The sequence below is a fragment of the Molothrus aeneus genome, chromosome 2 (genome assembly GCF_037042795.1).
Source record: "Molothrus aeneus isolate 106 chromosome 2, BPBGC_Maene_1.0, whole genome shotgun sequence".
Taxonomy (NCBI): domain Eukaryota; kingdom Metazoa; phylum Chordata; class Aves; order Passeriformes; family Icteridae; genus Molothrus; species Molothrus aeneus.
In genome coordinates, this window is record NC_089647.1 from 96,749,121 (window position 1) to 96,772,899 (window position 23,779).

Below are 23,779 nucleotides of genomic sequence, written 5' to 3' on the forward strand. Positions count from 1 at the left end.
ATTATCTTGATTTATTACTATCATGGCCATAGCAACGATGCAGATGTATTTTTAGCACTCTGAGATGTGAAAATGGCCTTAACTGTTGCTGTGAATGTCTGTCCTGTTCTTCATTGTACAGCAATGGTTATGCAAAAAGGGTACAGGAGGTTATTAATTATTCAGGTCCAAGCCTGTTTATCTGGAAGAAGAGTGTATAAAGTTATACTGGAAGTGGTGCTTTCACTGCATGAAGTTGCCAGGTTTGGTAACTTCAGTCCTAACCGCTACCTGTGCTTCCAGTCTCCTAATCGTGTGGCAGAGAAGTTTGAGCCCATTTTACAGATGAGGGATTGAGGAGAAAAGAGGCTGAGTGGCTTCCCAGGGCAATACGTGGCATGTGTGACAGGAATGGATGTTGGATACAGCTGATGCTGTCCTCAGCCAGAATCTTAGCAGAAAGCATTCATCCTTTCCAAAGGAGATGAAATTTTCCTTACGGAGACTGAATGATTTTCAGTACTTTGTTTCTTCTTGTTCTCCGTGAAATGTAAACTGTAACAATTAAGATTCAAGTATTGAGGAAGATGTCTGCCAAATTAGCAAGCTATGGTTTCGTAAGAAAAACCAGCATCCAAGCTATTGATGAAATACAGCCCGGGATAATAAGAGGCTTACCAGGGTTCCAAAGACCTCCATTTACATAAATATGCAGAGACATCTGTTACAGTCATGAGTGACCTGCTGGTTTAAACCATCAGCGGGGGAAGCGTCGTCGATCTCCATCGTCTGCAGTAGCAGGTGCTGCTTTAGGCAGCAGGAATTACTGAGGAGGTTTTCGATGAACAAAGCCGACCTTTCCACTTGCCAAGAAGAGACAAACGGGAAACCAAAACACCTGGCACACGCCTACGGTCTTGCACTTGTAGCGCGCGGTGAGAGCCGCGCGTGCCAAAGCTGTGTGTGATCACTCACTCACAGGTATGGTGTGGCTGACACAGCTGCAGAGTTTATGTCTGAGGAGTACTTAGGTCTTTTAAAACCAAACTACTCAAGTCAGATTCCCAAACAGGAGTGAATCATCAAGATTTAATGGAAAACGTTCAAAACAAATTTATCATCTAAACCCCGTGTTTTTATTACCAGAGTATATGCCCAAAATAGTAATGTAAAATTGTCATCCTCAAGGTTGCAATTACTTAAATGAAAAATTGGAGTTTAATTCTTGCTCAACATAAATGAACAGAGACATTATAATATTACAGCCTTATATAATGTAAGGATATTTGTCTTCTTTGTTGGCTCAAGGTATATATGGTATTCTCTCTCTTTCTCTTCCCCTCTGGCCCCATTCATTGTATAACACAGTTTTGTAAGGAAAGAATCTGTCTTCAGTGGATTAACAACTGGACAAAAAGCTGGATTACAAATTCAGAGCTGCAGAAATATTATAATTTGGTGTGTTATATATGACTGTAATTGCCAGCAATTCTGAAAACGCTCACACAGTAAAGAGGAGTCTCCAAAGAACATGTAGGAAAGCCACACAAGTAAAGGAGTTGACATTAGAAAAGTCTTCCAATATTTAAAATGCTCCCTCTGACTCTCTCATGTATGTTAAATACTACTTCTGAATTGTACCTGGAGGTGCAGTACAGCCTGAGTACTTGATTCCCATTACTTTATGGATGCCTCACATGGGGATGTTACAGCTCTAATAACTGTATGACATCTTTAAATACCTTAACAATTCCCACCTCTGTTTTGATAACACATTTCATAGTAAATTAAGATAAAACAAAACCTGTTCTTTTCTCTCCCTCTGAACAGAGCGTGGATCACACTTCTCGTAAACCTCATCATAGTGAGGTTGGGCTAAGATGAGCATAACCAGTGACGAAGTGAATTTCTTGGTGTATCGCTATCTCCAGGAATCGGGTAAATTCTTGGTCTTTCTTCATAACTTCTGGTCATAAATGAAATGGGGAAATTGCCTTTTTGCACGATGTTGCTCTAGGGATGTTGCCTTGAGTCTTTTAGACTGATAGACTAAATATTTCTTGCACAAACCCGTGTTTCTTTGAAATCATGGTCTAGAACACAATAAAAGTGCAAACATGCATAGGTACAAAATACTGCAGTTTGGCAAAACAAGAAGTAAATAACATTATGTTAACAAATGCTTTGGGAGTGATATCATGTCAGCCAAAGTAATTTTTGGCAGCAGAGGTAAAAAGCACATGTGTCTTGTATCTTTTTTTTCTTAAATACTTGAAATTTGGTTTATATTGGCTCTAAAGAGAAATTTGGGTGCAAGTTTCTGATGTTTTAGACCATTCTTAGGGTAATTATGTATGCAAACTGAGCTGCACCAGTGTCATCATGGCTCTGTCTCCATACCACTTCCACCTCTAGCTGTTTTCATATTGGAAAATACCACAGGGCTTCAAAATCTTAAAAAAAAATGAAAGTTATATTTTGTGTTTATTTTATATATGTAGTCTCCATTCTTTGACTGCAAGAAGTAGAAAGTCTCTTAGCTAATGGAAAACGTTCTGTTACTGTAGAGATGATAGGGGAGCTGAGAAACATTGACAGAGGATTTGTAACCAGCATCACCAACATTTTACTTAGTACTGACCCTCTGTTTTGTGTTGGTAAAAGTAGAATTGACTAAAAATATTTCATGTTTCACATGCTGAAGCAAACAAACAAACAAATCTGTGGAAAATAGATGTCATCCTGTCAGAAGATTTGAAGCCAGTTTTAGAATAAGCCCTCAAGACCCAAGAGATGTCTTGTACCGAGAACCAGAGTCCCAGCAGGTAGAAGGTACTGCCTTAGCCTGCTTCCCTTGGTCACTATAACTGGTACTCATTAGATGCATTATTTTGAGTTGTTTCTTCCACTTGCAAGACTATTTCAATCCCAGGAAACTGAATCCCTATGCAAAGAATCTCCATTTAAATGAAGAAGGTTTATTGTACTTCTGCATGGTTTGGTTTTTTGAAACAGTTCTTTGGGAGTCCATAGTTGGCCTGTGTTAGCTGTTGTATCGCACTCTCTAATAATGGAGCTTATAAAAAGTTGTCTAGATCTGGTGTGCAAACAGATGAAAGAGAAAGAGGAAGTAACAAAACTAAAATTTCATCCAGACAAACTTTACTTTGAAAAACAAGCCATTGTGTACAGCACTAAGAGCTCTTAGACATTATAGCAATGCACCAATGGATGTAATCAAAAATAAAGAATCCTGGAGTTACTTTACAGTGTTATGTTTGGGTTGTAGGAAATTCTGCATAACGGTGTATTAATGCAGTAGCATTTCCTGATGTGGAAAAAACCCAACCTTTTTTATCCCTCTTGATACATCAGGAGGTGAGTTAGTGTTGTGTAGTGATTCAGGAGGCTTTACAAGTCAATCAAGAATGATGGGATCAGCCAAATGTGAGGGAAAAGTTACTCTAGGTAACATCTCCCACAAGCAAGCACTCACTTTTGCCATTTTACAGGGAACTTAACCTGCAAATTGCTATATTAATGGCAAGTTGTACTGCTCTTACATTCTTATCTAGAGGGTCAAAAATTTTTATTATTTGATCCACACATACTGAAGACATACACAAAAACATCATATTTCCATTATTCTGTTTATTTTATACACAGAGTGGAAATTGAGGTTAAATATTTGAAGAAATATTCCAATATGCTTCAATCTGAGCATGTTGAAATCTAAATGCTAGATATGGATGTAGTAGATACACCTGGCGGTTTGTTAGGAATTCCATTCAGCAAACTAGAACTGTAACCAGTGATGAATCTGTTAAAAAGCTTCTTACATTAGGTTTGAACCTTTTTTACTGCTGTCATCATTTTTTTCCAAAAGGTTTTTATATCTGTATTTTCAGATGAAGTAAGGCAATAAGACAGAAACTGTTATTCAGAGTTTTGGCTTTCCACTGGTGACTCTAAATGCCAGAAGACACAACAGCAAATGAAAGATATTTACTCCACAGCTTCAGAAATAATGCAGGCCAGATTTAAAGGGCTAGTGTTTAAATACAGTCTGAGTTCAAACCCCTACAGTTTAAGGAGTTTGCCAAAAGCAGGGTTATTACACTGATTATTTGTTAACATTAGCTGAACCCAAAGCTTCTAAAAATTTTATCAGACGCAACCATGAATGTTGCTTACAATACCACACAAAAGTTCAATTCTTTTTTTTCGAGTATCTGAAAAAAATCTGATAATGTACAACTTCCAGGCTTTTCCATAAAATCTAGGCAAATGATGGGAGGAAGAGAGGAATAACAAAGGAGAAAAAAAAAAGACAAAATGTCCCTATACTATTTCATGTATTTTGCATCTGCGAACAGGAGATGCAGGAAGTACAGGAACACTTGAGATCCTTTGAAGCATTGTAGCAAAGATGCTGAAGGAGGCTCTACAGTTCATTATGAAAATGCTGGCAGGTGATTCTAGTAGGAGTTCAGCTCTTGTAAACTTGAAGCTAGAAGTGAAATTCAGTAACTATATATTTCCTCCTTAATTTTCTGTCAGATCAGAAGCCTTGCACAGGAGAGTATTAATAGAGTTGAACTGTCTAAACCATTATTGTTGCTTTTTAACAAATCTAGGCGTACTGAGGAGAGTTTCAGTGAACTGGAAAAAGCAAATGTTGTGCCAGAATTTTTAAAGGTTAAATAAGATGATCCAGGTAACTATAGGTCAAGGATAATCATTGAAATGCTGAGATTAAATATCTCCAACAAATCTGAAGAGATGACATCATGCCAAATGCCAGCCAGCAAGTTTTTATGGATAATAGATCTTGTCAAACATACTTGATACTGCTTTTTTCCAAGATCAGAAATGAAATTGACAGAGATAGCTGTGCTGACATTAATACACTTGGACTACTTTATGACATTTATTTAGTCTTGTTGACACGGTGGTTAAAACCAAAATGAAATAACAGTGAGTAAAATCAGTGTAGTCCAGAGTAACCAAATGGATTAAAAATGGGATAACAGAAACATCTTGAAAAGTGATTATAGCTGGGGAGTATTCATCTCAAGGGTTACTTTTAGTGGGAACTCACAGGAATCTCTTCTTGGCATAATGCTGTTCATCAGCTTTATTGGTTACCTGGAAGGAAATATAAAATGATTACCAAGTACATCTGCAGATGGAATGAAATAGTAACTTGTGGCATTTGGTGAGTTATACTGACTGATAATGAGGTTTAACAGAAAAAAGTACAGCCAGGGAGACTGCTTTGAATTGCCTGCTGCTGGAGGAGCAGGCTGGAAAGGATGGTCCAGGGGCTGCCTGGTCCAGGGGCAGTGGAGTCAAATCTCTGCCTTACAAGACAGGACAGGGACAAGTTAAGGCTCTAAATGTTTAGCTGTATTTAAATAATTTAAATAGTAAACAGTTGCCTCTTCTCACAGGTGACTGTCTCAGTGCTTATCTATGCCCAGAAAATCAAAGCAGTCTATCATAGTTTCCATTTATGCTCCGTGGCTTAATGCCATAGGAAGTTCACCATGAAGGTGACTAGGTGTTAAGCACTTCCACAGCAGGACCATGAATGCCCCTTTCTTGAGATACAAAAGAACAAGTGTTTATTTTCAGTTCAAGGTTATCTCTTCCTATCCAAAGTCAAGTATTGCAGTGTCTAGTTTTCTCCTTTTTTATTACAAACTTCCTTGGTGCAGTTTAAAGGGGTCATTCTTAAAAGTACTGAGGCCTTTCAACCATTGTTTATCTCAGGAGTCAAACTTCTTAAAGTCAGGTTATGTTTATTTGTAGGTGTCTTGATACAAAATCTACCTTTAAATGAAATGTTGGCCCCAGTTAGGTAGATCTATCTTAGAGTGTCCAACCAGTGTGGAAATAGGAGCACACAAAACACCACTCCTGTGGTGGATACAGTTAGATAACAAAGCCAGGTCCATTGATGAAAGTGAAACAAGCTATACCAAAATATAGCCACAGTTCTGGCATCCAAATTACATTAATTACAATTAATAGTAGATAATATTAAGACTAACATAATATTAATATAATAATATTAGTTGTATTAACTTTGAACCTCTTTAAACACCTGAGAAGCATGCTTTTGCTAGCAGGCATCTTCATTACTGACATAGACTTTCTATGGGGTTTCTTCAGTTTTTCCAAAAAAAAGTACACAATTCATATTGTAGAGTTTTCCTGTTCTGTTTTATTTCCAAAAGAGAATCAGATAATTATTTGTCTTTTGGAATGAAAGTCAGAGCAGTACAATGCAATGAGGAGTGATAAGGATCCCAAGGAAATTTCTAAGAGTTGAGGGAGGATGGCAAAACCAAAGGGAAATCAAATGTCTCTCATACTTTTTCATCTAAAATGTGTTGCCGTCTGTTGTAAGTGCAAATCCTATCTGTCCAAATGCTACAATAAATTACCTTCCCTACCCAGCCTTACCAAACATGTCCATTCAGTTATTAAAGCTTTTCAAATTGAGTATTTTTGATGCATTGATCACTTAACAGTGTTCCTTTTCTAGCATTTATATGCATGATGCAGTCTGGAATTCTTGTCTGAAAATCAGGTCCCCAGTTGCCTGTGGCTTACACTGTTCTCTAGCAGAACATTTACTGTGACAAGTGTCTTGCAATGACTGCTTAGAGTTAAGATTGTGTAAGCTTCCATTTTCACTCAAATTTTTACTTTTTGATTTGAATTTTTCCATGTTTTATGACATATCCTTGATAACTGTTCCCCAGTGTATAATCTGCACCATGTACAATCTGTACCACATCTAAGACAATAAAAACAGTAGCTAGATGCTTTTGCTAAAAAAGATGTCAATGACATTTTTAGATGCTGACTTGGGACAATTTACCATTTTACTTTGGAATTTTCATTTGTTTTCTTCCCAACCATAAAAATGAAGACAGCTAATAAAAAAGATTTTTCCCCCTCTGTTAATTCAGGATTTTAGCAGCACATTGGTCTGCCTGGTTCATAGTTGACAGATTTTCCTTTTTTTCCTAGAGAAAAAGTTTTTCTCTCAGGTTTTAAGCATTGATTCAAGGGCACAGAGCAAAGGGTTTCTGTGAATCACAAAACCCTTTGTAGTTAGGCCATGTACAAATATGGGCCTTTCCTGTTAACCACATCCAAGGCATTTTGCTGTCATTTTGCATTTGGAAATCATGAGAGAATCCAAAATGTGGATATTATGATCTTTCTGGGATTTCATCCTTGTGATGAAACTAAATACTAATATTGGAATAGTATTAAATTACTTTTTTTCCCAACTACATTTGCAATTTTTTGAAAAGGAAGCAACAAAATTTGAAGGAAAACTATATTTTTTTTATTGAATAGTTTTCTTTTCCAACCTAGAAATTTTACAGAAAATGTAAATATCACAGTTTTCTTGCGTAAGTTCTCAGGCAGTAGGGGATGACTGAAGATCATATTCTGTTCTTTTGAATTGGTGCCTGATGCAACAGTCTTTACTTACATAAGCCTGTGTAATTTTTCTCTGAAGTCCATACTTTGCCTACATGAGGTATGTTTAGAGTATTTTTTGAACAACTGTGTATGGCACAGAGTCCCTGAGTCACAGACGAGAGACGTGCATGTTGAAAATAATTCAGATTAAGCAAAGCATAAAAGATTGGCATATATAGGTCAGCTAAATTTGCTTCAAAGCTAACTGCTTCCTTTGTGTAGGAAGGCTGCTGCAAGGTAGAAGAGGAATACACAGTGAATGTTTTTTTTCTTAAATTATTAAAATTTAAACCTCGAAGAATAACTCATTAAAAGAATGAATCACTTGGTCAATAAAGGCAATTGTCCAGTGTGGCAGTAAAAGCAATAGTGTTCACTCATGGCAGAGTCACTGGATAGTGATTTTTCTTTTTGCCTTTTTTTTTATGTTTTCTTGCAATTTGGCTCATTAGGATCGTAGGAGGGCTCAGTCTGGATAGTATCTCAGGAGATGGCAGAATCAGAGAATAGTTCAGGTTGTCAGGGGCCATTGGAGATCATCTAATCCATCTCCTCTGTTCAGAGCAGGGTTGGCTGCACCAGGTTGCCCAGGGTTGTGTCCAGTTGGGTTTTGATTATCTCCTAAGGATTGAGAGTCCACAACTTCACTGGACAGCCAGTTCCAATGCTTTTATCACCCCGACAGTAAAAAATGATTTGCTGTGTTTCAGGGGAATGTCACGTGTTTCATTTTGTGCTGATTGCCTTCTATCCCAGGGCACCACTGGAAAAAGTGTCCATCCTCTTTGCACATCCCTCAGGTATTTTTGCACAGAGGATAAGCCATCTGTGAGCCAGCTCTTCTCCAGGCTGAGCAGCCCCAGCTCTCTCAGCCTCTCCTTGTATGGCAGATGCACCAGACCATTGATTCTCTTTATGGTTATGGATTGTATTTCTCTGGGCTCTCTTGTGGATATGGCGCTCCAGGCCTGTCTCACTAGTGCTGAGCAGAGGGTGAGGATCCCCTCCAGTCACCTTCTGGCAGTGCTTTTTGTGGGACAGCACAGCATGCTCTTGGCTTTCTGTGCTGCAAGGGCACATGGCTGGCTCATGTTCAAGTAGTCCAACCTCCTGCTCAGCACTGGAGAGCCTCAAAGGTCCTTTAAACAACCAATAGAGGAGGGTTTGCAGGGCAGCCACTGCTGTGTTCCCAGGGCTCTGCACGCAGCTGTGCTCTAAAGGCAGCGATGATGATGGGAGACCTTGTGTTTGCAGAGGGAAAAACACATCCTTGAAATGACAGCCTGCCAGGCAAAGATAAAACACACATTTTAATGTCGATCCAGTAGCAATCTGTGGCTGCATTATTTGTGTTGATACGTGTGTTAACACAGTCTCTTGGGCCTGGTGTGTCCTGCCTGCAGCTCAGGGTGACTGTAGCTCACAGAGTAAGGACACTTCTGACCTTCCCTTTGCACAGCTCCTTCTGTGCTGACCAGGCATTACTGAATAAACAAAGTGATGGTACATTTTTCAAGGGCCTACATGAAAACTGAGTGTTTATACCTCACCCTAAAGTTTCTGTCCCTCAATTTTCCTGTTTGAAAGCAAAGTTAATACTATGAACGGTACCTCAGCAGATGTGGAATGTTTATAGCCCTAAAATGTACTGAAATCCTCTGAGTAAAAAGTATTACACAGGTGCTGGGACAATATTTAACATTATTTTTCAATTATTTCAGAGTGCTGTTTATGAATTTATGGGTGAATATGTATCCCTAAAAGCAGGATGAATGAGATATTAATAGTATTTTTCAGGAACTGGTTATTAAAACTTATACCTTTATACACTTATACTGGTGTTAAAACTCAAGGCAGGGATTCTTTCAGCTTTTCAGCTGTACAATAATGAGACTTCAGAGCAAAACAAACATTGCTTTTAATTCTCATGGCTTAGCACAGACCTGATTTGTGGGCATGCAGTCCTATTTATATGATGCATTATCCTTTTTAGGGCCAGCCTACTCAATTAAAATAAAATAACTTCAGGTTTGGTCCAGATCTCTGATTTATTGAAAGTTGGCTATAGAACCAGCCACGAACCATAGAACCAAAAGTCACTAGAGTTTTCATTAATTATTTTAGATAAATAAGGCCACAGTGTTGTCCTAGGAATACAATACATGTTAAAGAGACTGTTGGATAAGAACAATTAAGAAATTTGACCCAAAAAATGGTTTGCTTTAAATTTCATAAAAGTTACCTCAGAATGAATGTTCCTATATGACATGAAACCATCTGTAACAACACATATTTCATATAATATTATATTTTTAATATATATATATGTAATGCCTCCAGCATAATATTTTTGTAGTAAAATAGTATCTTATCAAAAGTGTATATAAGGGATTTTAATAAACCATAACTTCTTTTTTTTGATATCTGTTCTACTTTTCTGTATTTCTTTTAAACTGGAAAGTGACTGCATGGTTCCAGAAACAGTGGGCCTTACTCTGAATTTGAAATTATACTTCATTATTTGAGAATGGATTATGCTGAAAAGACAAATCCATTTCTAAAATAAGAGCTGTATTATTATGCAGTTTCTTCTCTGCTAGTAAAGATTTATTCTCTTTGTAAACAATAAATACATTTTAAGAAAATCAGGGTCAACATTAGAAGGCAACAAGCTTTGTTGAGCTGCAGTTCCCAAAACATTTTTGTTTAAACGTAACAAAGCTACGGATCTTGGAAAGGATGAAGCTGAGCACCTGTGCAAGTCAAAACCAAATTGGACACTTTTTTCATAGAGAAGTGAATATGTACTAGCAGTATTTGATGGTTGGCTTCACAAAATCCAGATTCTGTGATGGTGAGGAAAAAATATTTTTACAGGTAAAGAGGTTATTGGGTTTCTCCTACTTTGTTCTGGTAAATTTTCAAAATATTTTAATAGTCTGTATGAGACCCATCTTTATGGTTTTATATGTACAGACTTGTGACTTTTGTCACCAGATATCTCTTTATATACAAATGCATAAACAATATTTTCAGATGTTTTGTGGTGCAGTTGAAGAGGTCTGTTTGAAAATTTATTTCTATTTACCCTGTTTCATAATTGGTGCAGAATTTTTAACTTCATGTGAAGGAAAGAAATACACTGTATTTTGGGGTTTTGCCATTTGCAAAAGCCTGCTTACCTCATATTTCCTTCTAGGTCTCTTCACAGTTTTCTAAAGTTGGCTATTTCAATTTTTCTTTGGCCTGAAAGTTGCCATACAGGGTTGGATCTCGGACACTGAGCAAACACAGTGATTTTTAAGTTACACAAACATAGCCAATTACACCTTTACAAATTTATTCCATGGCACAAATTTTGGTTCTGATCACTTCATGTCCTGTTTTTTAAAACTTGCAAAACCACAGTATTTTTAGGGTATTAAGAAAATAGCATGTGGGGTAGAAGACAGATGTCTAAAGGTCAAGATGACTTTGCTGGTAAAACCAGTGCAGTCCTACACATTTCTCACTTTACTGCTTTTCAGTTTGAGTCTCCAGGCCCAGGGGAGCTTTGCAAAAGAGTTTTGTTAATAACCTCTGTGCTGAGAATGTTCTGCCATGGCACTGACAGACCACCCCTCCTCACACCCATCCTCTGTTAGGGCTCTGTTTGTAGTCACCATCCACAAAACCCTTCCTGGTGTCAGGTTCCTGAATGTCCCCTGAGTGTCACCTGAGGTGTCCCTCTTGCCACCACTTAGGGTGTATGTTAGAACAGAGAGAAGAGCATAGCTTAAGGAAAGTATATACAGCTGTGGAAGTCTGTTCTAGAAACACGATCCCTAATTTTATGTGTCTCTTTCTTTGGATGTTTGGTTTACAGATAGGGCTAAACAGCATCCCATGAATTCAGAAGTTAAAGATTATTTTCGTCCTTGTGGCCTTTGTAAGCTGTTTCAAACTCTGCCCATAGTTGCAGTAAATTGCTAGATCTGTACTGATACTTACTTGCAGCTTTCATTCTCATTTACACAGAGTGAAACAGGATTACTTCAGACCTTGTTTTCAAGAGCTTTTTATAAGTTCCTCTTTCCATTGCTTGTGCTCTGTTTTCTGTCTGTATCGTATTTCTCTCTTTGTTAATTTGCAGCCCTCAGAAAGGCTTAAACAGTGAGTGCCAAGTACCACTCATCAAAAGATCATTTCCAAGTTGTATTAATCTTTTCCAGCATACTTTCCCGCATGAAAAAGAAAAAAAAAGTACCTGCCAAAAACATTCTTTGGCACATAATAAAATAATTTTGGGTAGCAGACATTTACTCTGAATTCTTGGCAGAAGGTGAACAGGTCCAATATCCAAGAAAAAAGGGTGTAACGTTTAATATTAGTGAATAATCACAACTGTAAAACTTTGGGTAACTAGACATACTGTAATTTTACCTACAGCTAGGAATCCTTTCTTTATATTTCCCAGTGACTGTGAAAGAGCTTGTAATACTGAAGACATTTCCCAGGGTTCTGGAAATAATTTTAATCATTTAGCAATCCTAATCTTGAAACAAATGTGCAAGCCCTATTGTTCAGCTGGTTCTTCTAAAAATATATTTCAATTGCAGTTCTCTATTTTAAATTGCTAATGTGTGTCCTTATTAAGCTCTTTATGTAATTGCAAAGGTAAGTCTTCAAAATAAGCAGACACTGCCAAAAACAGAGAGATACTCTGGGATGTATTACTGTGAAACAAAAACCTCAACTAAGAGAAGAATCTCAGTCTGCTGTGAATAGCAAACAAGATCTGGCGTAGGATTCTTGTCCACTGTTATTTTTTGTAATTGTTAGTAGAATCTTACTGGTGGCTTAAGGCACCAGACACTTACTGTGACCAAACATATTTCAAAGAAACCAGTTGCATTTTTTGTAAAGCCTTCACATATATGTACACTGGGAGTTTATGACCATGTTTTTATGGATACATAATTCAGTTTAGACAAAAATCTAAGGATAAGCAAGGATAGGGATCCATGTTGCATTCTCAGTTCTCAGTGCATCATATAAATGGCAACTGCAGTCAAGTACAGTGAAGAGCATCACTGTATTCTCTCAGGCAGTGGAAAGAAATTACATCACTTGCCTCAGGAACTAGATTAGCATGTGCTAGGCCCTGAATTAAGAAAATACATTTGCTCTAACTTAAGTTGTTTGCTCTTGGTTTTGCATACAGAATTTGCATTCAAATCTGCCCTTAGTGATATGTGTGCCTTGCTTCTGTACGCTGATAAATCTAGATCTACAAAAGTCTTAATTTAACACTGACTGTGTTGTTTGTACATCATTAGTTTTTGGAGGAAATTATTTTGTTGGTGGTTGTATTTCACCGGGGGTTTTTTTTGGACTTTTTTTTAGCTGCTGTGCTGGGACTGTAATTTATTTCAGAACACCACATTGCAGCACTCTGCCCTTCTTGCCTTCCTGCTCCCATGGCACTCCCAGGAGCCAGACGTCAAACTTGGGATGAATGTTTTTCCACTGCTTGCATCTGGTTTCTTTGGCAAGCAGTTGTGCAGGCAGCTTTGGGGTTCCTTGGGTTTGCTAACACGGTGGAGCAGCTGATGGGATTGCGGGTGGACGTCTGCTCCTCCTGCGCGTGATTTTCTTTTGACTCATGATGCAGTGGAATATTTCTACTTGATGTGTCTGAATCTCCTGGGAATTTTGCCCATATATCCATTTATGGTCATAAAGATGACTTTCCTTTGCCCCTCACGAACATTTTTTTTTCCCTACAGCCTGTATAGCTATACAGGCCTTCCATTCTTGCATGAATTGTCCTTTGGTCAAAGTCTCAGCAGCAGTGCCAGGTGCAAGACTTACCTTAAAGAAAACAGGCTCTTCTGCAGCCAGAAAACTTGAGATTGCTGGTGGATCCCATTATAGCAGCTTCATGTTGATTCTGCTGAACCAGTAGTTTTAATAATATCTAAAGCCTTGCTCATTTTTGTCTCCTCTACCTGCCAAATGCTTTGAAGGGGAACACTGTGTTACTTCAGAGGTGAGGACTGGAGGAGCTTGTATTGGAAATTTCAAAAAATAAAGACAATACAATGGCAGAGAAATCAGTTAAGCTAGAAGTGCTGGTTATTTCCATGTGGAGATGGTTAAATTATTGGAGAAAAAAAAGGAAATGTCAGAGAGTTTATTCCTTTCCTTTTATTTTTCTTCTCTCTTTCTTCTAAAGTAATAACATCACTAATTTAGTGATTTCTAGAACTAGAACTTAAGATCTCTGTATATGCAAACCTCAGCTTGGACTGCTTGAGTTAAAGAAATAGCAAAACTTGTTGAAGGAAATTACACAGATCTCCATCTGAAATGTCACTATTTTCCAGAAAAGGGGGCCACACTGGGCATTAATTGTACCAAGATCTGTAGGAATGGCTTGTTACTTCTATTCAATGTTGGGATAGAGGCTGTTCATCATCAAGATGCCCAAAGTGTGTGTAAAAGGCAATTTGATGTTCATAATTATTTATTCTCTGTTCTATTGCACAGTAGCAAATGTTTCAGTGAAGGATCTTGCAGTGTGAATAATTGAACCAAGTAAGTCGCAAATAACGGGAAAACAACTGGCTTTTAAAAATTATTTGTACAGCAAACTATTTAGGTTAACCAGAAAAAACTAAGTCCACTTAGCTCACAAACAGAAAACTTTGTTCAACAGATCACGTCTCTATTGCTCATCAGGGCATCCCCAAAGTAACTCCCCAGTAACCAGTAAGGACTGAAACAGTTCAAAGGTCTTTGCTTCCACAGACCCCTCTTTGTCATTCCCCTCACCTGCACAAATACAGCATCATGTACTGTAGCTGCTACAATTCAAGGTTGCAGTTTATTTATAAAGACATGCTTTTTGTGGTGCTAAAGAGATTGGGAAATTAAAGGAACGCTTGGTAGATGCCAGTTTTACCTGGAGCTGTGAGTGCCAAATGAGCCAGCATGGGGAATACTCAGCATCACCCCAGGTGTGAGTCTAAAAGGAGGCATAATGCTTTGCTCCCAGAAGAGATGAGACACATCACTGGAGAAGAAAAGTCATTCCCTGGGCTGTGTGGCTCCCCAGTTGCCTTTCCTACACCTACATTTGACAGGCATTTCTGATGTGAGCCAGGCATATTGCGAACAATTAAAACTATGTAGCCTGCAGATCAAACAAGCATGCAACAAGCATCATTATGTTCATGAAATAAAAACTTATCATTTTATGATCAATGACAAATCTAGCTTCAAAGGGAAGCCATTTTTAACTGAAAAAGGAACAGCCAAAGGAAAAACCCTCCATCATCTCCGTTTTTGCAGTTACAGCAAAACCTATCAGTGAGATTTTGCAAAACACAGTCCTACATATGCATTTTTTGGCACTGCCTAGGGCAAGAATTCCCAAACGGCTGTGTATGTACCACTGAGAGTATATACAGACACCTCAGTGTGGGAAAAGATATAGCACAGAACCAGGACCTGTTACCACTGTCAGTACAAAAAAATTGTGGGAATCTCTCAGTTAGGAATTTCAGTCCGTTTCCAAGTCTGTTTCTGACTTGTGTAATAATTTTTGAGATTGGGGGGTCATTTAATTAATTGTTTTCTACATTCATTATTTCTTCTCCGCTTTTATGCTCTGTGAAATACTTCAAATCCAACTATAAGTCACCTCCATTCATACCAAAATCATCCCAAGATGAATTTTTTCTGCACAAGAATTTTTTCTGCACTGTTCGTATGGGTTTATTTTTCATTTATGATAATGTATTTACAGATTATGATGCATAACTTGATGGTTTCCGTTTTCCCATCTTTTTGGGGGCAGAAAAAACCTGGAAGCCATTCTCTCAAGTCTGCTGAAAGATGCCATTTAGGGCACTGGTCATGTCACAGCAATAGCAACTGGTTCACTGCTATGAAACCTGTGTGGCAATGCTTTCTCCTCTTCAGCCCTTCATGTTCATGCTTTAACCTCAGAAGCTCATAGTCTCACTGCATGTGTCTTCAAAGGGTATATTGCACTAAGATTTTGTTTACTGGTGCTATTTGAACAGAAATTAGTGTCTTGTGGAGTGATTATTGCAGTCACTAGTGGCAGAATTTAGGAGAAGGAATGCTTACAGACACAGATTTGCAATTTTCATTCATTTCACTGCTGCCACGGCATGTTCAGTTTGTCTGCTGTAATTTCATGTCTCCCCCACCACATCCTTCCTTCAGATCCCCTCTTGCAGAGCACCTTCTGTCTCTGCTCACGCTCCCAACTGCCTTGGCAGACTGGGACTGGGGGTGGTGCTTGTGTCTTGGCTTTGTGTCCCCAGTGTATTTCACAATCTTAGAAGGAGGGCCAGGTTAACAAGCTAACATTTTTTTAAAATTGCCTTTGTTTGATAGAAATCACCTTTTCATAAGACTAAACTGTGGAGCTGCAGCTTTGCCATGTAATTTACTGTAGTTCGGTGCAGAGCCCTGAAGAGAACTGATGACATCTGGTAACTATAAAAGTAAAGCTCAGGTGATTCTTCAGTGTTATCAGAAACCTGATGTATGTACAGCTTCATTGAGGATTTTGCTGACTGTGTGAGGCGGTTATAAAACCGTTTATTTTCAAATGAGCCTTATATAACTGCTGTGGTAATGCAAGAAATCAGGAGGGAATTAGCTATCTGTTGGAGGACTGGTTGGCATATTTCTGTTGGGGTTTTTTTAACTACAATTGTATTGGGTGCATTTTTTCCAAGAGGTGTGAGGAGCGCTGTGTCCAGCAGCACCTACCTAAACAGTTTTGTGCCATTGATTTTTGTTAACTGGATGTTGTCTGATAAAATCTTAGGAAAGTTTCTCACAGCTGCTGGAAGTTTGTGAGTGAGATTGCTCCTCAGTGACAGTGTACCAGGAGTTTTGTGTTTCTTCATCTAACAGGTGCTTTGGTAATAGTGTCTCAGCCTCCAGAGAAACAATAAAATAACATGTTTCATTGCAAAAACACAATTGAGTTTTGTACTGAAAAGTTTCTTCTCTCACATGCTGTGAGGTGAGTTGTGTTGCTCTCTGGGGATCAGGACTGAACAAAGAGGTTTAGCTGTGTCTCCTGGCAAAGATGGGGCTTGAGATATGCTTTAGCAGCCAGCTAAAAAGTCTGTAAGATACAAAATGCGATAATGAGATGTAAAATGTCAAACTTGAGATTTATGTCTGCCATAGATCCACAGTCACGGTTTTCCACTTTTTTACTTTTTTCCTCCATGTTTGTTGGTTGCCATTTTTATGCCATCCACCTGTTGTTTCAATCAGAGACCATGTTACAATTTTCTGAACTGTTGAAAACTAGCTGTTGGGTATTTTAGCAGTCACCTTTAGTGCTCTTGGACAGCAGCTCAATTTTCTCATTCTTACGTAGATTTACCGATTTATCTGTCGTGTATTTTTAAGTTGATTCTGTTTTAAGAAAGTTGTGTTGATTAACTCAAATACACATAAATATAAATTAAGAGGGATCTAATTCTCTAATTCTGGTTAGTTTTGTGCCATGTGTTTATAGATACACATAGAGGTTTCAGTGTTCAGTGATTAGGCCCTAGACCTCTTAGGTGAAGGCTATGTATGCTCAGTGCTTGATTTCTTCCTCATTGTGGTTCCCAGTAATGTGCTTAGATGTCCTACAAAACTAATAACCAGGGAAAAACACTGCCCTGCAGATCTTACAGTCTATTTCACAGCTGGAGGTCCAGTAGCTCATAAACTAGACCAGGACATAAAGAGCAATACAGAATAAGAAATTGGCCAGGGATTACATAACTGATACTGCAGTTTTTCAGTGGGGGTTTTTTATCTGTCCTTTCTTAATGCCTTGTGATCCTATGGAATTCTGTTCATAGGTGGACCTGCCATTTCCTTAAAAAGTGTCCAAAGCATCCCCCAAACTGGGAGAGTGCCAGGAAGGGAAATTAGGGTGGGAAGGGAGAGAGTGGAAGCTATTAGCAGGAAAAAGAGAAAAGCAGCAGCAAAATAAAATGTGGGGGGGGGGGAGAATCAGAGAAATACATACCTTGGTTTCAAATGTGGGAGGCATTCTGTTTCTCAGCTTGTTTTTGCTATCTGTCTGTGTTAATAATTGAGCTAGCTGGGAAAAGCATCTTGAAAAGAGAGAAAGAAAGCACTACTGTCGAGCGAGCCCAAAATCACATCCCCAGCCTGCACACAATTGGACATTGCAGTGATATAGGGGAAATCCCTTAACAGACAGAACTATAAATGAAACTGGTGTTGACAAGGGGAAGAGGCACAGCTATATTTAACGGAAGTATTTTCATTTGAAAGCTGCTTTCTTTTTCTTTTTTGGGGGGGGTTTGTTGTTTGTTGTTTTTTCTTGTCTAGTTGGTGGAGACGATGAGAGCTCTTCCTGTTTGAGACAGTGCATGGGTGGTTTCCCCAAGGCTTTTAATGTTAGATTAATGCTCTGGAGACAGTGTGATGATAAATGGGTTCCTACAGTTATATCTACATCCTGTTCCCCCTCCCCCTCCCACAGCTGCCCCTCTGTGCAGTCTCTCTGCAGCGCTCGCCTCCATACCCAGCAACAGTTCTGAGCAGCTTCAGACAGAATTTAAGGCAGCACTCTTTAAAATTTGTCTGCCAAAATTCTTTAATTTTCAGTGCTCTCGCCTTCATTGCCACTTACGCAGACAATGACAAGAATGAAACAGGGAAGAGAAAGGCTTCTGGCTGAAGTACAGGCCACCTCAGCTTGTCATCTGCTGTGTGGCAGATCCCAGTTAATCACTTTTGCTATTGCTGTTCACATACAGAAAATAGGTTTACAGGGGTGGCCTTTCTGTAGTTTCACATTTTAACGGCAGTGCTCTGCCCATCATATTGTACTGAGCAATAAATGAGCAGAGGATTTGAAATCTTTTCCCTGGTATAAGGGACTGGCTCCTCTGTGTCAGCTGCATCTGTGCCTTGATTTTATACAACTTGCATGCTGGTAGGGATTTAAGTGTGCAGCTTCAGCAAACACCCAGCACTGAAATGGAAGGGAAGATGGGATGCACTTTTTTTTTCAACAAGGGAAATGGAGATTTGAGGCACTTTTTTTAGCTGGACCTGCCCTTGTGGCGATTGCCGATGTTTAGGTGTTTTGGGGTGTTTTGTTTCAGTTAGTGCAGTTATTTTTCTCTCCATTTCTATATGGCTTCCCCTGTGTGTGGGGGAGGGAGGGGGGGATGGGCAGTCAGGGTGGCTGAGGTTGACCTCCCCAGCTCCGAGCAGCCAGCCCACACCCTTCTGCTTACACGGCAGCGTCTCTTAGATCTCAAGACAGAATTATTTTTAGACCGTGAAGGTGTATCTGACTGGTGCATTTAGATTTCATATCATGGCTTCCTTTTCCTGCTCTCAGGTTTCTCCCACTCGGCCTTTACCTTCGGTATCGAGAGCCACATCAGCCAGTCCAACATCAACGGAACACTAGTGCCACCTGCTGCACTCATCTCCATCCTCCAGAAGGGGCTCCAGTATGTGGAGGCCGAGATCAGCATCAATGAAGTAAGTGCCACTGCTGCCACCGCCGCGCACTGGGACATGCCAAGCAGCACGCCCCAGCACGAGCCACTGCCCAGCTTCTCCTCATCTGGTTTAATTTTATTCCTCATACTTTGCCCCATCCCAGCAAAGAGCCAGAAAGCTCTGAGATGGAGACGTGTTTCTGGTTTTTCGGCTGTGGCAAGGAGGTGTTCTCTGCGCTGCTTACCTGGTGCTTTGTGGTGTTTCTGCTACCCCAGCCAACAAATCCAGGGTGTACAGGTTCTTGCAGCAAACAAGAAAAAGTGCCTGCGCTTACAGCCTTGCATTTTCAAGGTCATAGCAGAATTTGGCAGGAGAAACCTTCAGCATAGGTTAAAACTTCACTCCCTGACACCTCCTAGCAGGCAGCACTGTTCACAAGCCTGATCAAAAATCCACAGAGGTCACTGGAGAGTGATTTTGGTGACTTTGGCCTAGATCATATGAGATGAGGCATCATGTACATGGCGAAACAGTTGCATGTAAATTCTCAATGTAGCTGGGTGCAGATTTTCTGTAGATATTGTATGAACAGCCACAGATTGTCTCTGTTCTTGAGCTGCCAGTGGAAACAAAGAAGGGATGTGGGAAAAGCCAGTGGTTTTGCCCTGCCAACCTTAAAGACATGGTGCTTTGAGAAGGAATGAAGCATGGCAGATAAGCAAGGGCTGCATTACAAGATTTTTATGATAGATATTTCTGATTGACAAACATCTGTAATAAATATTAATACAGAGAAGCTACTGCTTTTTCCTCTATACCTGAATGTAGCATGTGAACAGCATGGGTGAGAGCAAAGGAGTATAAAATAGAGAAAAGGCTGTGTTGTTTGCAATGTATAGCTTGGAAACTCTTTTGGTTTTATTCAAACATTCTGTGTGTTTTTTCTTCTTGTGACTCAATACAATGTATAAGATTTGTATATGTGTTGTTTTGTAATTGTGGCAATAACATTTGACGTTCATTCTGAGCTGCACTTTGATGCAGTTGTAGTAACAAACCAGTGTTAGGAAGCTGTCTCAATTTGCTGCTACTTAACATTTTGCCCCATGCCTGAAATTGGAGCTACACAGTTAAAAAGTTCCAGCCCTGAAGCACTTGAATCAGATTGTAGGGTCCTGCATTACCCAGCTTCAAGACTTTCCCTAAAATGAGAGAATAATCTGAAAATATGCCTGTTGTCACCATTAAGATTTATGTTGCTCTCTCATGGTTTGAGTCAGGTTGAACAGGGCCCTGAGCAGCCTGGTCTAGGGAAAGGTGTCCTTGCCCACAACAGGGATGTTAGAACTGCATGGCCTTTAAGGTCCTTTCCAACTCATCCCAAGCCATTCTCTGATCCTGTTCAAATACATACTGTTAAGTATATTGCAGCAAAGCAAAGGCCATTCATGCTACATCTGAATCCTAGGAAGGGCTGCCATAGATGCTTCCCTATGTGTTACTCTTCCCTGTGTATTACTTAAGAGCGACAAGTAATCAGTGAGTCTATAAACTAGTATGTATAAAATTATTGTTTGTGATCTATTAAAGGGCAGTCATGTAAATAGTCCAGTGAGCACATTTACAGATGAAAATGTAAGATCTGTTGGCAAATATTTTGTTTCTTGTGTAGCAAGAATTTGAGTCAAGATTCAAATAAATTTTGGCAGACACATAAAAAAATGTTGAGGAGAAAGAGATTCTGGTTTCTTCTCTAATGACTGTCTCCTCCTTTTTCTTCCCCACGAGGAAACAAATATGTATTATCTTAATATTGTAATTATAAGGGGTAATGCAACAACTAGGTCAGCAGAAACATACCAGTCAGGCAAGCAGCTATTTTTCTATATTAATTGTTCTCACCTATGGAAGATTATATTGTTTATCAGCTACATTATCTATCTGTATCCTAGTCTTACTTGCTCTTTCTCAAGAGCAAATCTTTCACCACCAGATCATTATTATTTCAAAGAATTGAAGGGGGTTTGCAGAAGATTGGCAAAATTGCCCTTTACAAAAACTACTACAATCTTTCCCCTATATTTAAGATAATAGGAGAGTGAAAGTGAAGAAAAACTAGGTCAGTATAGTCTGTATTAAGTCTTCAACAGCCCCTAAAAGTTTACTCAATTGGTTGTTGAAGCTGAAGTCTAATTTACAGAAATCAAAATGAAAGTCATAACTATTATTAATAATATAGTGGAATAAAAGAAAAATAATGGTAGGGCTGTCTTGTATGATCAGCTACAACTGGTGGTGCTGGGTTGAAAAACACTGTGTAAGAAACCATTGAAATTATGTATACATCATGTTTTGCCTGAGGTTCATTATACATCATATGCTTCCATTCCATTCCTATGCTCCTGCAAGTGTGGGAAAACAAGCAGTTTAAACAAAGTCTTTTTGCCTTTATCATGGCTTTAGCCATAACTCTGTTTTTTCAAACAGAAAACAAAGTGAAACTTTTTGTCATTGGTCAGACATATTTTTTAACACAGCTTAACTCCTTTTGCATCTATAAAGCATTTATATGGTAGAACTTCCTATAAAATTCCAACAAATGACTTTTTGACTGATCAGATTTCTGAATGGACCATGAGTGCCACCATCATGGATCTGAGAGAGAGGCAGTCCATAGTCCTGTGGCCCTGTTGGTTAAGTCAAAGTGTAGTATTTTCACACGGACTTATTTTGTGATTCTTTGCCGCCTGAAAATCCTAACCCTGGGATTTCCCTTGTGCTCATTTTCTCTGCAGGATGGTACAGTATTTGATGGCAGGCCAATAGAGTCCCTGTCTCTGATAGACGCGGTGATGCCTGATGTCGTCCAGACCCGGCAGCAAGCGTTCCGAGAGAAGCTCGCGCAGCAGCAGGCCAGCGCCGCGGCAGCCGCGGCAGCCACGGCGGCCACAGCGGGAGCCACGACGACTGCTGTTTCCCAGCAGAACACACCAAAGAACGGAGAAGCCACTGTGAATGGAGAGGAGAATGGGGCACATGCAATAAGTAAGCCAACATGCAGCTCCCTGCAGCCGCTGAGCAGTTTGTGTTTCCATAATATTCTTGTACACGGTTGTGGGGTGGGGTGCTAGGTGTGCTTTCTGCATGGTGGTAGAATTAAGGGCAATCATTCCAGGGCATGTTGATTAAAAATGATGTTTCACATCACAGGGCTGTGTTTTATCTGTCTCTAACAACCTGAAAACTTCAGATATGTTCAGAATTGCGAGTTGAAGACAAAATCAAGAGGTGGAGCTGTATGCTCTCTCCTTGGAGCAGGCTATCCAGACTTTACTATCAGCTTTCTAAATGCTTTTAGATATTGGATAAAAACGGGGCTGTAGCCAAAGCTTGTCATTTTGGCCAGGCTAGGAGAGAGATGGGTTGAGAAGCTGGGACCTTGTCTTGGTTTGAAAGACAGGTGTCTGCCAAGGGAGTCAGGAACCTCCCTTGGAATGGAGAATATGACCCCCTTGCCTCTAAATTATTATGACTTGGAAATTAAGGGGCTTTCAGGCAAAGATATGGGAAAAGGAGTAACAGTTCTTTCCTGGTATGTATATGTATAACAAGGCAAAACAAACAACCACTCTGGCAGCAGCAGCAGACAGACCCACAGACCTGGTGACAGATTTCTCTCAGGTCAGGCCCTTTCCCTGTGGGTGCAGTTCTGGGCACGGCCAGCAGGGGCGCTGCTGGCTCTCGGCCGGGCAGGGCGGGTGCGATGGCTCCCCCGCAGCTGCAGGGGGCGCTGTGGCCGAGCTCAGCCGCCTCGCCGCACGGTGATGGCAGCTCAGCCGGGGGAAGGGATGGGAAAAGGGGCCTGCTTTACAAACCCACAGGAGCAGTAGGTCCCTGTGCCTTTTGGAGAGCAAAATGAGCTGTAGCAGGAACCTTGGAAGCAGCAAGGGTAGGAGAAGACAGCAGAAGACAGCCTCACAGTGCTGGTGAATTCTCCCCAGAGTGATCACAGCCTGTTTCCCTCCAATGCAGAGAAATGAGAGAGAGTGAGGAGCTGCACTCAGCCCCTTCCCCCAGCCCAAATCTCCTGCTATTTCTGCTGGTCCAAGGGAAACCACTCAGCTAACAGAGTAGCCAGCCACACCCTTCCCCTGCATTGTGGCAACTTCTTTTGTCTCTCTTGAGTACCTGTTGTTATTGTCCCTTAGGACATATGGGAGAAAATTCCCCGAGAGAAAGAAAACAAAAGGAGTAATCCTAACCTCCAACAGACCTACAAGGCTTATCTGTGTAATTGTTGTGTGACCAGTGCATAGCCTTGTGCAGTAGCTGTCCTGTGATTATCCATAGCCTTGGCATGGTCCTTGGCCCAATCTGGCATGTTCCAGCTTCCATTTTTGTAGGGTGTGGCCAAGCACAGGAGCATCCCTAGCTGTACTGTCATGGTCATTATCCCAGTTTGGATATACCAGCTATTCATTCCCAAACAGCATTGCCAAGCACATGTGCCAAGGACCATTCCCAGCAAACAGCTTGGATGCAGCCAACCTGTCTTGAAAACACAGAGCAAAATTGTTCCTCGGCCTTTTATTTAATAGCATGTGCTTATTCATAAATTCACTGCAAGTATCAATTTCAAGGTCCCACCTTCCTGAGATTTCCTTAGTCTGTGGGAACAGTCAGTTCTCAAGAGTGCTGAATTCACCTTTGTTCATGGGTGACTAAAGGACACTGCACTTATATATTAATCATCCAAAGTCAGACA

The 23,779-nt window shown here is 39.9% G+C and overlaps 1 protein-coding gene across 1 annotated transcript in view; it reads left to right on the forward strand.

The window, feature by feature from the left end:
- The window catches only part of TBL1X (transducin beta like 1 X-linked), a 195,841-nt gene that overhangs the window by 139,935 nt on the left and 32,127 nt on the right, over positions 1 to 23,779 (forward strand). The window contains exons 4-6 of the mRNA XM_066545344.1: positions 1,810 to 1,917; positions 18,908 to 19,053; positions 21,810 to 22,059. Coding sequence (XP_066401441.1) covers positions 1,860 to 1,917; positions 18,908 to 19,053; positions 21,810 to 22,059 — 454 coding nt within the window. The 5' untranslated portion in view covers positions 1,810 to 1,859. The remainder of the gene's footprint in view (positions 1 to 1,809; positions 1,918 to 18,907; positions 19,054 to 21,809; positions 22,060 to 23,779) is intronic.